Here is a 15,105-nt window from a genome sequence, read left to right as displayed (position 1 = left end):
TCCGCCTGCCCGCAGAGGTCAGGGGTGGGTCCAGCCAGGGCAGCCCGGGGGCTGGGGAGAGCCGAGCTGCCCGACCGCCGCCACCCAGCAGGGCCTGCCCCCGTCACCAGCTGCAGCCACCTCCAGGCAGGGCAGAGGCACCCTGGCCAACAAGCACCGTCCACTGCCGGGCGCGGGGAGCAGCTCCAAAGACGCCCTGCGGGTGAGGAGGGAGGCCGGATCCTGGGCTCCTTGATTTAAGCCCTCCAAAGCCACACTGCGTACGGAAAAGGCAAGGCGCCGTTTTCTCGGGGATGCCCGCGCCGGCGAGGACATGCGAGCGGGGCCCCGGGGCTGCGGGGTGCTCTTACCTCTCCCTCGCCCTCACTCTCTCTCTCTCTGTCCGTCTGCCCCGCAGCGGGCCTAGCGGGGTTACCTAGCGGGGTTACCTTAACCTTGCGGTCCGGGAAGGTGGATGATCCCTTTTTAAGAGCAACACAGGAAGTTTGCTAAAGGCACAGAAATGATTTATTAATCTCTCAGCAAACAGGCATCACAACGAACAGAAGTAACTCGCGTCGCCGGAAAAGCGCGTGAAGGCGAGCTGGGAATGCCGGCCCGCCCTCGGGACTCGCGTGCGGCCTGCACTGGAGGTGGATGGGGGGCGCTCAGGTGTCCGGGCCCCCTCCTGCAGCGACAGAGCCAGCCGCTGACGGCGAGGTCAGCTCCCGCTTCCGTCCCCCTGCCTGGCCTCGGTCCGCACCTCCCCTCCACGGGCGGACAGGACAGGGACCGTCCCCGGGAGGCAGCTGTTAGCGGAAACGGCTGTGCCCGCGGGGCGCGTCTCCACCCCGTCCGGCCACGGGGGGCCCCGCGGCACCCATGGAAGCTCCGTACAGAGAATGAGCCAGGCACGCCGGTAGGACCTACCATCCTTTATCCGCCGCCTCTGCAGACGGGGAGAAAGCACAGGAAAATCCCACCCTGTGCTGTCCAAGGGAGCCGAGCCCCCAGGACCTAGCCTGTCCCCTCGGGGTGACGAGGACCAAAGACGGCGCGGGATGCTGGCCACGCCCACCGCCCCACAAGCTAAAGGGGAAAGAGGTGTCTCGGAAGCCAGGGTATGGCTGCCCCCGGCTGACCCCCGCTCGGTGGCACACAGCCCGAGCCTCGCAAGGAGCTAAATGGTTCCGAGTTCGTGCGTCTCCTCTGGAGCTCCACTTCCCCTCCACAGAGACCCTGGAAGGGCTCCCGGGGCAGCGTGGGGGTGCAGAAGCCTACACCTTGTAAGGAAGTGGCAACCTGAGCCCCAGGCGGCAGGTGTCGAGCGCTTGTGTGTCACCTGGATCCTCAGGGGGTCTGTACCAGCGCCGAGGCCAGTGCCAAAGGCACGACCTGACCACCCGTCCTGCGGGCAGGGCCTCCCGCTCGGACATTTGTCAAAGCTGCCACTGTCTAGCCCCCCACCCAGAGACACTGGGTAGGGGGCCTGGGGCCAGGACCGAAGCCAGCAGGGACGAGGCTAGAGAGACCACTGAGCGCTCCTGGGTGATGAGGGTTTGGGGCGAGCTAAGGCCAAGGAGAAAAACCCTTGGGTTTTGTGGCTCTTGTTGGTGAACCCCTTCCCTGCCTGGGTGTGCGGGGCCTGAGGCCTCGGGGCCCAGCGCCGCCTCAGCTCTTTGTCTCAGGAAGAGCCCTCAACCCAAAGCCCGGCAGACTGAGGATCAGAAACGGGTGTGTTCACTTGGCATGCACACACACACACACACACACACGCGTATGCTTGGGGGCGGGGCTAACCCCCCCACAGGCACTATTACATGATGAGGTCCTGTCTCGTCCTCAGAGGGGACGGGCCCGTCCAGTGGGGCTTTGGGAACCCCGTTTTGTGGAACCCCATACTGCTGCTCACTTCTGAGGGGGCGAGGCTTGCCTGGAGTCCCTGTGGAAAGGCCACTGACCAGAGAGGTCGAGCCGGACGTGCCCATTCCGCCAGCCCGGCGTCAGAGAAGACCCGGGGCCAACACTCGGCCACACGGGAGGTACTTCTTGCTCTTCACCTAAGCACAGACTTACAGCTTTATGTTCACACACCGGCTTTCCTCCAAAAGGCCTGAAGTACACTCTACTCATTCTTCCCTTCCTCTCTACACTAGAGGCCGAACTGGAAGTTTCTGAGAACCCTCCCCAGTGGGGGTGGGGGGCAGAGGGGCCCTGAAGACATTCCACCAGGGGGGCCCCTGGAGCCACCTGGCTTAGGCTTCTCCGTAGCAGGAAGGGGCCCATCCCGCGGAGCAGAGTGGCTCTCCCCAGGCTACCCCGTTCACATGCCCAGACTCAAAGCCTGGCTTGCTCCCTCGTGAGCTCAGCTGCCCGTGCACGCGGAAGGTTTCCGAGTGGCTGTTGCCAGAAACCTCAAGGATAAGCCCCCACTCTTTGCTAAAAGCGTAGGGGGAATAAATACAGGTGCTGACGACAGAAGCTATCCCATCGCGCCTGGGGAACCACACTGCTGAGGCCAGCAAGGTGACTGAGGGGACAGGGCTGCCCACGCTCAGCACAGGGACCCCCGCCTGGATCCCTACCTGCCCTGCCCCAGTCTCCTCGTCCTGGGGGAAATGCTCCCTGACCTCCCAGAGCCTCAGTTTCTCAGCTGCACAGTGGGGCTTGGAGTCCCCTCCTGGAGGGGCGCTGCCAGGACTCGGGAGCTCTCCTAGGGAAGGCGCCCCTGGGTGCCCCTCTCCCTTCCCCAGCCCCACTCTGGCAGCTCCAGGGGAACACAGGTTCCCGGGCCACATGGCCCCCAAGGGAGGGGGGTGCTCTTGCATGAAGCCCGCCCGCCTGTGCAGTTTACTCACATACTGTTGCTTCTTATCAGACAGCAACCTGCTCATCTCTTCCCTTTCCCTTTTAATTTCTTTCTCATCATAGTAAAATTCACGAACAGTGAACCTTAAAACAAGCAAATGAGAGGCTTTCACCAGGAAGCTTCCAGACGGAGCAGAGACCCCTTCAGCTGAGACAGCCCAAACCCGGAGAAGTCTACCAAGGCCAGCCCTTACTTGTTCTCTCTGGCTTTGGTTTTGAAATCCTCGATCACTTTTCGAAACAGGGTCACCGTGAAGAGGCCGCCCTCGTTGTCCTCGGCAATCAGTCTGGTGGAGAGAAGCATCTGTTCACCGGGAGCCTCCGCACACCCGAGGTCGGAGCTGGGCCGGAGAGGCCTGTTCCGTCTCCCTGGGGAGGTGGGTCCCCGCACAGGGGCAGCTCCGTCCCCATCAGCCCAGTGGCCCCACCAGCACCCGAGGGCAGGGAACCGGACGCCCCTTATGACTTCCTGACTCCGGGCCGGGTGGTCTCTACCACCTGCTATTGCTCCTTCCATTTCCCCTCCAGGCTGAGGCCTCGGGGGCCTCTGGGTGATCTACACGCAGGCCCTCAAGGTGCAGAGACCCCCAGTTTGGCTCCAGTTTGAGAGATGCCTGAGCGATCGAGCTACTCCCGAAGGCGCACAGGGCCTCAGGGGGCGCTGTCCCAAGACAGGGCCCACCGGAGCCAGTGGTCAGCGTCTTTGAGTCAGCCCTTTTGGCCAGAAGACCTAAGGGAAGCCCTTCGCCAAGCCCGGGCAGGTCTCATGGGCATGCTGGCCAGGTCCCCTTTCCTGTCACTCAGAGCCCCCCCTGCCCCGCCGCAATCAACACTGAGGTGGCCTCTGTGGAGGGGTCCCCCAGCACGTGGCCACAGAAAGCCAGTGTGGCAGAGCGTTGGTGGCCTCTGCCAGGCTGTCGGGTTTGGAGGACCTGCCCATCTGCCCATCTGCCCATCTGTCTGCCTTCCTCCTCTCCCTGCAGACGCCCCTGGCTTCTTCCTCTGGCCTCCCCTCATGACCCCAGGCTCTGGCTCTCCAGTTCCCTGCACCCCTCAGTGTAGCTCCTGATTGCCATCTCCTGTGAGCTGTGACCCTGGAAGAGCCTCCCCGGCAGGAGGTGGGCCTCGGAGCCGAGAGGGGCGTGGGCAGGCCCGCCCTCACCCTACGCCCTGTGTGCTGGGAAGCAGACGACTGGCGAAGCTGGCCCAGTCTCACCGCCCAATCTTTTTAAATTACAAACTATTCCAGACATACGAGAAGGTATAGGGTATAACGAATACTATGCATTGGCCGCCCCACTTAAGACCTAAAGCCATTTGCACACCACAGAAGCCCCGTGCTCGTCCCTGGCTGCGTGTCGCTCCCTGCCCTGATCCCCCAAACAGCCCCTCGACTCTCCTGTGCGCCTGCACGTGCCCAGATCACGTGGGGTTTAGTTCGGTCCGTTTCTCGACCTCAGATAAATGGCTTCACGCTGGGTGTACTTCTCAGCCACTGGTTTTTCCTGCTCCGCACCAAACCGTGAGACCCACCCCTGCCACGGCGTGCAGCCCCGACGTGCTGGTGTCCCCATGTGCTGGTGGGCCCACGTGCATGGTCTTCACGGTTTGACTGTATTCCTGTATCCCTTCTCCTGCCACTTTCCCAGCCCTCCCCGGCCACTCCTGCTCTGACCCCAGTAGGCCAGCCGCTGAGACGGACTCCGCTCCCCCCCTGCCCCCCAGCTGCCCCCCAGCTGCTCATGCTCTGTGGCCATCAGAGATCAGAGTCAGGCCCCTGCTTGACCCTCAGATGGGAAAGCATCGACCTGAGCTGAGAAAGCAGAGCAGAGCGTGGTGAGGGGGATCCCTGCAGGCATGCAGCCAGAGGGGGCTTCCTGGAAGAGGGGGAAGCAAAGCGGCGTTCGAAAAGATAGAGGGAGTCTAGCACGTGGCTGGGGGTGTGACTATAAAGGAACTCCAGGCTGAGGGACTCTGGTGAGCGCCAAGTGGGGAGGGCTGAGGGTCCCTGCGTCCCCAGAGCATGTTTGGTGCCTGGGTGCCAAGCTGGGGTCTTACTTAGTCGACCGAGGGACCACCATGTCCGAGAGGGATTCGTAGGTTTTTTGCCATTTTGTGTAGCTTGGTCTGCAAGAATACAGAATCATTCAGTGATTTCTGAAGAATGGCTGGGGGTGTTCCGAGTGTTTAGGACGCTGTACACGCCTTTTCCCAAGGGACTGAGATGAGCAGGACTGGGCCAGAGAGCCCCAAACACCCCAAGGCCCTGCCATGGGCACTGGGCACCGCCTCCCCAGCCCAGTCCTGGACCCAGTCTCCCCACAAGGGCCCCGGACGCCACAGCGGGCCCATGTGAAGGGTTCAGCCAGAGGTGTGTTGGAGCTTTCTAGTCCTGACCCTGTGTGGCCTTGGAGAAGCCAGCTGACTTCTCTGGCCTCTGGACAAGGGATTAACAGCCACCCCCGGTTTGCTGTGAGTGAAATGAGCTCCTAAGGCTGGTGGCACCCAGCAGCTGCTCAAGAAATGGCAGCTTCTGTCACTGCTTTACCCCACAGACACTGTCACCCTGCTCCTGTTCCTGCCCCCGGGGTCCAGGCCATGGAGGGCCCCCCTTTCTCTCTGCTGGGCCGGGCCACTTTCCTTCCATGATCACCAACACAGGCTGAGGCCCCCCGCCACCCCCTTTCCTGGGCCACTTACTTGGGGACGATGACCAGAAGTGTGATTAGATACTCGGAACCCAACACGAAGTCTTCTTTGCTCACGATATTGCTCAATGTCCGAGTGAAGAGGTTTCCCCTGAATCCATGTGGGACAAAGGGGGTGGGATCAGCAGAAAGGCAGAGGGAGGCCTCGTGGGCCTGGGCATTTGGGACACACGGACCCCCGCACAAACACAACACACAGGCCCTGGGTCAGGAGGACAGGCAGGAAACACGAAGGCTCGTATGTCCCCCCAGAGTGGCAGATCCCTGGGCTGAGTGTGCCCCCGACCCCCTAGTTCTGGGTGGCTGGAGCTGCTGCGGCTAGCAGGGCCGGAGGCCCCCTCACCAGTCCCCCGAGGGGCGCCGGAATCCAACACCGCCATCACCTGCGCTGCCCCTGGGACTGCCAGGAGGGGACTGTGGGTGGCAGGCAGCTTGAGTTACTCAAGTGTCAACACTCGGGCTGTCCTGGGCGGAGACGGGCCCAGAGAGAGCTCCGTTTCACTTTTCACACCTCCCAGGTCCAGCCGCCAGGGGACATTCACCTGCAATCGCTTGCTTCATGCCCAGTGGAACTCGGGCTCCAGACAGGTCATGGTATTTTTAGCACATGGTTCAAGGCTATTGCAGCAGCAGATGGGCCAAGGGACAGCTCGGAGACCATCTGTAGCCTGGGCGCCCTGGCCACGGTTATCAGCTGATGTATTAGCTCTGGCGAACGGCTCTCAAGCACTCGGCCAAGGCCAAGGCCTCAAGTAACACGCCACCTCCAGCCTCACCTCTCCCACCTGTGCCTTCACTGCTAAGGCCCTTAGGACCCTTTCCAAAGGCACAAGGCCTGTGCCCCCTACCTCGTTACCGTTCCGCCGTCGGGTCTGCTCTGTCTGGTTTATGCCTGCACTCCTAGCACAAAGCAGATTCTCCGTAGATATTTGTTGAGTGAGTCACTGTGAGCTCCCCGAGTGCAGAAATTACACTGTCCTCTGCTTTGTTACCTTTAGGGCCTGGCATAAAGCCTGAGAGTGTAGTAGGTGCTTAATACACGTTTATCGGAAGAAGAATAACGAATGAAGGAGGCAGGAACAGCTTCCCCCCATCCCCCTTCACTCAGGGGAGTGATCAATAGATCAGCACTGCGGTCAATCAGCCGCTGAGCTTCTTCATCAGCTGACCGACGAGGCCGGACCAGATGTCTGCTCAAGCCCCAAACGATTCTCAAGGAGTCCACAAGTCGGTGATGCGACAAGTAGATGGCCCAGCAGGTAAATGGTCAATGCCACCACGGATCTAAGCCAAGGTCACCGTTTAGGGCACTCTCTTCCACCGGCACCCCGCCCTTCGCCCATCTCCTTCCTTCGTAGGGCCAAGGATGAGGCGAAACTCAGGTGATGCCCATTTAGTTCTGATGCCAAGTCACGCCACCAATAATGACTATTTCTAGTTGAAGTGCATCTTTCCCTTTTTGGTTTTAAAGTCTACGTACTATAAGCTTCTTTCGCAAGAAGCCGGCTGGCCCAGGGACCATCCCAAGGGAGAGGCGGAAAAGGGGAGGGAAGGTGAGCTACTCAGAGGGACAGCTGATTCTGAAGTCCCCTGGGCACTGCCCTTCTTTGGAGGATCTTCAGACAACTGCCAACAGAATCAGAGCCAGAACCTGGGGAGACTGGGAGGATCCTCCATGCCAACTCAGTCCTACTCAGGAGCACCTTCCAGACTCCCTGGCAGGAGCTCAACTGGCCTTTCCTGACATGCCTCCCACAACGAGGCACTCACTACCTCACAAGAGAGCTGCTGCCATCATGACACTAGGTTTCTGCTTTCCTCCAGACACCTCCCACCATCTTGGTGACTGGTGGCTGGTGGGCCATGCGGTCTGCTCCGTCTCTCACGTGGAGGTCCTTTAGTTGAATGAAGAAGGCACCAGAGTCCCTGCGGTTGCTCTGCTCTGGGCTGCGGCACCCACTGCCCCTGGGGGGCCCTCACAAAGGGCCAGGCTCTACCAGTCAGGTCCCCCTCTGCCTATGCAGAGAGGGTCCTCTGTAAAGCTCCCCGGGGGAAAGGTCTTGGGACCCACCCCAGCTGTTCTCAGTAACCTGGGGCGGTTGGGAGAGGGAGGGAAGGGGGCGAGGGGCAGCATGGTATTCCTCTCTGGGTCCAGGCAGGGAGGTGCCATCACCCCTGCTTGAGCCTTGCCACCCGGTCATATGCACCAAGGCCTCCCAGCCCAGCACGCAGCTCCCAAGAGGCAGGAGTGCCTCGGCATCTGCCTGGTTGGCTGGCTGGCTCTCTGGCTCTCTCTCAACCCAGGCACAGACGGGGTTCCCCCAGTGATGTGAAAGGCACACTCCGGCCCCCGCCCGGCCCCGGCAGTGCAGAAACTCGGATACTCACATGGATTTCTTCTCCAGGTTCTCCAGGTTCGTCTTCAGGGTGTTGTAGGTGGCTGTTCGGGATTTCAGGTCAGTCTCGATCTGTGCCAGTTGCTATTTGGAAAAGCAAAAGAGGTGGCCGAACTCTTCAAAATGGCCCTAAACTGTTGACAGCATACTTTGGAATAAGGAATCATCAGGGCTGCCCACCAGTCAGGAATGCTCCGTTTTCTTCCCACGGCTCTCGCACACGCCAGTGGGTGGCCCTACAGTAGCCTGCAGGGAGCAGGGGAGAGCTTCACAGCCCCCCTTTGCAGATACCACGGCCCGAGACAGGCATGGCTGTTCTAGGATCACTCAGTGAGGTGCATCTTCTGATCGCGAGCCCTTCTCGCACTGCCAGGCCAGCCCAGCTGACCCCATCCTGGCTTGAGGGGGGACCACTGTGGCACGACCCTGCCAATGCCCGGTCCCAGGCTCAGCTGGGCCCCACAGCCCCTTCCCACAGGAAGGGGTAGGTAGGTAGGAAGGTTCCTTTCGGCTTGGACGCAGGTCATGGGCCTGGCACGAAGGAGATCCCCTGTTCTCGAGTTTCAGGGAGGGCGTCCCAGAGCCCCACCTGCAGCGGGCCCAGGCGGACATGTCGTGGAAAGAGGGGAAACAGGACAAGCCCGGGCCCACGGCCTAGCTCTCTGGCTGCCTGGCCTCAGTGGCCCCATCTGCGTGGCCAGGGGGGTAATTAATGTCCTCCCCAAGGGCTCGAAACAGAGAAAGGCAAATGCCCACCACGGCCTACCTCGCCGGAAGCCCTCAAAACACAGCCCCTGCCCCCCAGGGCTCACACTTGGGCAGTGGAGCCCATCAGTCCAGAACTGGTTCAACAAAGGGGGGCACCCCACAGTACGGGACTCGGCGCGGCCTTCCAGATGATCGCGGGAGACTCCCGCACGCAGTGGGGCACAGGGCCGACCCCCGCAGCTCCTGAGGGGCCGCACCCCTCCTCCCAACCCAGAGCCCCACGTCCTGGGCCAGCTCCCTGGTGGCGTGCAGTCGCCCCCGTGGGACCCCCGCTCCACGCCAACAAACACTGCCGACGCGGATATCCCAGCATCAGCACGCGACAACAAGGAGGCGGCCTGAGGGACCGGACGATCCTGACCTGAAATACACAGATTTCGTTCCTACAGAGACGGGAGGATCCACTTTCAACGGTTAACACATCGGTCACCTTTAGTGGGGGAGGAAAGGGAGGGGTCTTGTCATGGGAAGCCTTTCACGTTTTTATCCTCCTATCTTGGATATGTCTGATTTTTAAAATAAGATATATATATATTTTTTTTACAATTTTTTAAAATCTTGTCCTTTGAAACAGTGACAGATTTCATGGGAAATTATAGAAAGAGGACACAGGGGGACACCCCACTGGCTCGGTCGGTGGGGCATGCGGCTCTTGATCTTGGGGTCGTGGGTTCAAGCCCCACGTTTGGTGTAGAGATTACTTAAGAAAATGAAAAAATAAAATATTTTTAAAAATAGGACACAGAGACCCCATGTACCCATCTTACATAACAACAGTACGTGATCTTAACCAAGAAACCGACTCAGGTACAATCCACTGTCTTGATTTTTAAAATTAGTATTATACACACACACATACACACACAATTATTTTTTAAAGGAAAAAAATCAAACAAAAAAATCCTCCATCTTCCTTCCTTTTCTGGTTTCACCACAAGCCAATGAAAACCTGCGGAGGGGTGTTTGGAAACCAGTGGATGGCGAGAGGAACCAGGGCTCTGGAACCAGTTCGCACTCAGCCTGCCTGTGAGCTGGCGTCAGGTCTGGCCCTCTCTGAGCTCAAGCCCACGGAATTACGGAGAGCTCCCAGAATCTGCAGAGCAGGCTGTTCAGCAAGGCGAGGCCCACCTGCCCCAGCCGGAGCTCCTCCAGGGGGCCGGGTCCCCCCCACCCGCCCCTGTGTCGTGACCCCGGGAGGGTGGCCAGCGCAGGCAGTGCTGAGGACGTGCATTCAGCCGGGCTCCGAGGTGGGGGGCTGGCTGGCAGAAGCCCCGAGAGCCTCCCGGACCCACCTGCAGAACCCAGAGATGTTTCCAGTGGTGGAGACACCAGCCGCCAGCGCTCCGAGGGGGCCAGCATGGAACCCCCACCCTCGGCTGCACGTGTGCGTGCTGAAGAATAAACCCTGCGCTGTGTCACACCCATGAGGTCTGGGGGCTTTTTCGAACTTGCAGCATGACCAGGCCTGTGGAGACTGACACCACGGTGGGCTGGGTCCCTGACCCGGTGACAGGTCATGCTGCCACAATGCAGGGTTGGGAGGGGGCGAAGCCCTCCCCACCCTTGAGCCTCTTCTTTAAGGGCCGGGGGTGGGCTCAGTTCCCAGCGGTCGGGAGGGTCTGGGGGCCGGGGCCTGGCCCTGACCACGTCAGCACAAGGCTCCTCCCAGGCTGGGAGACCTGCTTGGACATCCAGCAAGTGCTACTCGATGCCCAGCAACACAGCGACTTTTGTGTCCCCCAGGCTCGCCCCGTGAAGGACCTCCCATTGGAGGAACAGACCTGAACCACAGCTGTGGGCATCACACACGGGGTCCTGGTGCAGGACAACCTCCGGGGGCCAATACTCAGAGCCTCAAAGAGCTGGTTCCCTGCAGTGGAGCTGGCCCCGGGCTTCCTTGGGAAGCCTTGTCTCTCTCTCTCTCTCTCTCTCTCTCTCTCTCTTTCTCAAACACACACACACACACACACACACACAGCCCAACCAAGACCTGCATTCCCATCCCAGGTCCCGAAGCAAGCCACTTAACCTCTCAGCCAGCTTCCTCATCTGAGGTCAGAGGAAGGGGGTCCTCCCTCACAGGGGTGACGTGGAAGGAGAGCCCTGCGTGGTTCTGGGCACACGGGGAGCGCTATCAACACCAGTGCCCTCCTCCCCCTCCCTGCTTTCCTTTCCTCTGGGTGCCTGGACTAGAGAGAAGCCAAGTGCTGTCCTCTCCAACTGCTCTGCTCCCCTCTCGGTTGACCCCCCGACGTGTCCCAGGGTCCTCATCGCTAGCCGGCATCCCTGGGACAGCCCCGCCAGTGAGCACAGTCCCGAGTGGACTCAGAGCATGGCCTGAGCGCCTGCCTGGCTCAGCCTGGCCTCAGCAACGCAGGGTGCACCTCTAGGTTGGTGGTAGAGGCCCACAGAACCTCCCGGAAGCCACGTCTGGCACAGGAGCGCCGGGCAGCCCCTCCTCAGAGGGCTTTCCAGAATCACTGCCCGATTGTCCCAGGAGAGGCTAGGACCTCTGTGGCGTAAGCAGTGCCCGAGAAGCCGCACCCAGATTCCAGAGCCTTCTGGCCCCACCCGAGTTCCCAGAGAAACGGGCCAGGCACCAGCCTGCTGTGGGGAGCGCACAGGGCTGCACTCGGATGGGTCCCAGTGGCCCATCTCCTGCACCTGACCCGCCCAGACACACCTGGGTGGCTCTGTGGTCTGAGGAGACAACAGGAAGGCTTTGTTCCTGGCCTGGCTGAGACTCTCTCTCCCAGCCACCCGGGCCAGGAGGAGACATGGCCCATGAGGGGCTCAGTGTATGGCAGAGGGAGGGGGACAGGCAGTCACCAACCATCAGAGCTCACCCTCAGTGAGACACACAGGAGTCAACAAGGCCACGAGACCCCCACAACGTCCCCAGAGACTTGAGCCACAGTGCTTTTATTTACGAAGTGAAAGCTGGAGGCCATCGCTTACCAAGATGGTAGAATTGTGGGGTGCAGTGCTTACTGGCCTGGTTTTTTTTTTTTAATTTATTCATTTATTTTTAGAGGGGGATGCGGAGAGAAAGAGAGTCCCAAGCAGACTCCCCACTGAGCGCAGAGCCTGATGTGGGGCTCAATCCCACAACCCGAGATCATGACCTGAGCCAAAACCAAGAGTCGGAGGCTCAACCGACCATGCCACAAGGTGCCCCTTACCGGCCTCACTATTGTCACAGGCTCCTCAAAGCAGGGGCAGGACCCCTGGTGATGCCTTCCAGAAACGTTAGGGCTCCGAAGCTAGACTCTCCACAGAAGCAGATAGTTCTTGTCAAGTAGACAATCACTCTGGGATGTGGTTGGGGGGTATGAGGCTCTTGTTAGTAGGTCAGGATGGGGCTGAGCTGCTCCCTCAGCACCTTTCAAAAAGTAGCGAGCTGGAGGGAACCCACAGAAGGGGCACCAGGGTCTGGGCCAGGCGTGTCAGGGGAGTGTCTGTGGATGCCGCCGCCGGGCAGGCAACAGGGCCAGAAGGGGTATGGAGGGGAGCAGGTGCCCGCCTTGAAACCCCAAAGTCTCGGCCTTGCCCAGGGCATGGAAGGCCACACCTCAAAAAAGCACCGGGCCTGGTCAGGGCTGGCAGGAAGCAGATGGGAGGGGGACTCCACCCAGGGTCACCCGGCAGAGCTAGGGCCCCACCTAGCCCCCTGACTGTGGCCTCCCAGAAGGTCCCTCTTGGCAGCACCGCCGGGGCCCCAGGCCATGTAGATCTCCCTCAGGTGGTCGGATCGCCCTGGTCACCGAAGTTTATCTGTCCCCCGAGAGAAGGCCCTCCTCACCTTCGCTAGTGTGTCCACCACGCTCACCAGCGGCTGCTTCGTGGGGTATTTCGCCATGTCCCATTCAAAGTGGGTCACAAAGGATGGTAAGTCAACTGGAAGAAACATTTCAACAAATGAGTGGGACTCTCCCCATCTCGTGAGACCAAGGCTGCCAAACCCCGAGCCAAGCATCCCCACGGAAACCAAGGAAGCAATCAGAGAAAAGGAGTGAGTCAGGGCCCTGGGAGAGCACACACGCCCCCCGGGAGTGGGGTACTGAGCCAGCTGGCTGGCCTTCGGTCAGGACCCTCAGCAGCACCCCTCCGAAAAACCCACCACCAGCCACAGGGCCAAGGTGACCAGAACACACCTGTGCCCCAAATGCTCTCAGACGGCTGCCCCCCGAGATCTGCCTTTGGGAGATCCTACTTTCCCACGAGGTAGAAGCAAAATCGGGAGATAGTCTGAGGGCCAGGTTAATACCTCCCTTTTCTGGTTGTGTTGGCCACACTCCGCTGTTGGGCTATTTTTCTGTTTTGAGGTACCTCAAAAGACACGCCAGAGCGCCTCAGGCCAACCCCCAAAGACCACGGGATGGTATGGTACCACCTGCTCACAAGAAGAGCTGTTTTTCCACCTTCCTCACCCAAGCACTGGATAGAGGCCATTACAACGGAGATGGTTTGTTTTACTTATCTTTTTTTTTTAAAGATTTTATTTATTTATTTGACAGAGAGAGAGAGACAGCGAGAGAGGGAACACAAGCAGGGGGAGTGGGAGAGGGAGAAGCAAGCTTCCTGCCAAGCAGGGAGCCCGATGCGGGGCTCGATCCCAGGACCCTGAGATCATGACCTGAGCTGAAGACAGTCGCTTAACCAACTGAGCCACCCAGGCGCCCCGCAGATGGTTTGTTTTAAAGAAGCATTTTAGGGGCACCTGTGTGGCTCAGCTGGCTGAGCATCCTCCCGATTTCTGTGTGGGTCATGATCTTGGGGTCCCGGGAATGGGTCCCCGTCGGGCTCTGTGCTCAGAGGGGAGTCTGCTTGAGATTATCCCTCTGCCCCTCCCCCATTGTGCTCTCTCTCTCTCAAATAAATACATCTTTTAAGGAGGAGGGGAAGGAGGAGGAGGAGAACCAGAAGGCGGCGGTGACAAACCTTGGCAAAATACTAGAGTCTATGACTGTGGTTTTTACTGCCTGGTGAGGAGGTGCATTTTTCAGTGTCTGTCCTTTATATAAGAGTCTATAGTGAGTAGACCAAATCAGGGTTTTCTCAAAAATTTCCCTTTCCCCCTTACTTTCTCCAAAAGCAAACCTAAACCCAGTGCCTTTGGGGCATTTCTGGTTCCCTAATCAGCCACGGGCAGAGGATGGAGCTCTGGAGTTGAGGTCCGACAAGCCACACAAGGGAACCTGGGCCGAGCCAGGACCAGGATAACTCAGCCCAAGTGCGCACCCTTCAGATCAGCTCTGTGCACATTTAGAGAGTGCCCCCTGGAGCCAACTGCTGCTTACACCTGCCCCTCACTCCCTGTACTGAGTTGGGTCAGTGTATGCGATGCTGGGGTGGCCCCCAGAAACCCTTGAACCCGATCAAGACCAGCCTGCCCCCACTGGCTTCTCACACCACATGTGCACGCCTGCCCTGCCCAGCACGTCCTTGTGCAGATAAAGGGCACTGGGGGGGTTGCTCACTCAACGGTCAGGAACCTCCAATGAGCACCAGCTTGCTACCGTGGGGGGGGGGGGGGGAGACCACACCCACTGAGCACCAGCTTGCTACCGTTGGTGGGGGGAGAGACCACACCGCCTGGACTTCATAGCGCTCAGTCTCCTAGGGAGACAACCAGGCAAACCTCACACCACGGAGAATGGCAACAGGAGCGTAAGAGGGTGTGAAGGGTGGGAGAGCCGGCGCCTGACTCCCAGGGAGGGCAAGGAGGGCTTCATGCAGGGGCTGGAGGTGACAGGAGTTTGCCACATGGCCGGAGGGGGAGGGTGCTGGGTGCGAGCTGCCTGGAGGACATCCTGCCTGGGGGCCCAGGAATCTCTGGGACAACCCAATGGAACAGGAGGGCCGGGGCAGGGTCACGGAGGGCTGTGTCCGCACTTTCTCCTGGGGTAAGGACATTGGAGACACCTATTCCTCCCCCCCCATTATCTGCCAGTAATTGGCCACACATCGCTCCAAGTCCAATAGCAGGGCCGGAGAGGTCACCAAGCAGGTTAGGACACCAAGCCTCCGGGGGCCGTGTAGCCAGCCAAGGACGTTCATGCACTGAGACTTCCCTGGGGCCAGTGGGGGCTTTGCCGGGGAGAAGCCGGCAGGGGGGCTGTGTGAGAACAGGAGCAGCTCAGAGGGGCCTAAGCTCTGGAAGCAGAAGAGGGAGGGCAGGCTCAAGAGGACAACTGCCCACAAAGGAGGCCCAGGGCACACCTGGATTTCCAGGTCAGGTGAGAGGGTAGAGGGAGGGGACACTCACTGAGTTGGGCAGCCGCCAAGGGCGCAGCAGGACGGACAGGGCAGAGGGGAGAGGAGATGAGCTCAGCTCCAGGGAAGCTGGGGCCCGACATGAGGGTGGATGAGTCCCCAGGACACAG

General features: G+C 59.9%; 1 protein-coding gene across 6 annotated transcripts in view; it reads right to left on the bottom strand.

Annotated features, from left to right (window-relative positions):
- Positions 1 to 15,105, bottom strand: part of ATP6V1C2 (ATPase H+ transporting V1 subunit C2) — a 72,563-nt gene that overhangs the window by 5,720 nt on the left and 51,738 nt on the right. For 3 of the 6 annotated variants that reach the window (XM_035000582.1, XM_035000583.1, XM_035000585.1), the window contains 6 exons: positions 12,522 to 12,616; positions 7,944 to 8,035; positions 5,548 to 5,646; positions 4,906 to 4,974; positions 3,042 to 3,134; positions 294 to 2,931 (listed from right to left, as the gene is read on the bottom strand). In XM_035000582.1, the coding sequence (XP_034856473.1) occupies positions 2,235 to 2,931; positions 3,042 to 3,134; positions 4,906 to 4,974; positions 5,548 to 5,646; positions 7,944 to 8,035; positions 12,522 to 12,616 (1,145 nt within the window). In that variant the 3' untranslated portion in view covers positions 294 to 2,234. Of the gene's footprint in view, positions 1 to 120; positions 2,932 to 3,041; positions 3,135 to 4,905; positions 4,975 to 5,547; positions 5,647 to 7,943; positions 8,036 to 12,521; positions 12,617 to 15,105 lie in introns of those variants that run through there. The other 3 variants (XR_004678437.1, XM_035000584.1, XM_035000586.1) reach the window with 3 other exon arrangements.

This window comes from Mirounga leonina, unplaced genomic scaffold, assembly GCF_011800145.1.
Source record: "Mirounga leonina isolate KUSES-001 unplaced genomic scaffold, KU_Mleo_1.0 Mir_125, whole genome shotgun sequence".
Taxonomy (NCBI): Eukaryota; Metazoa; Chordata; class Mammalia; order Carnivora; family Phocidae; genus Mirounga; species Mirounga leonina.
This window is presented reverse-complemented; position numbering and strand designations above follow the sequence as displayed.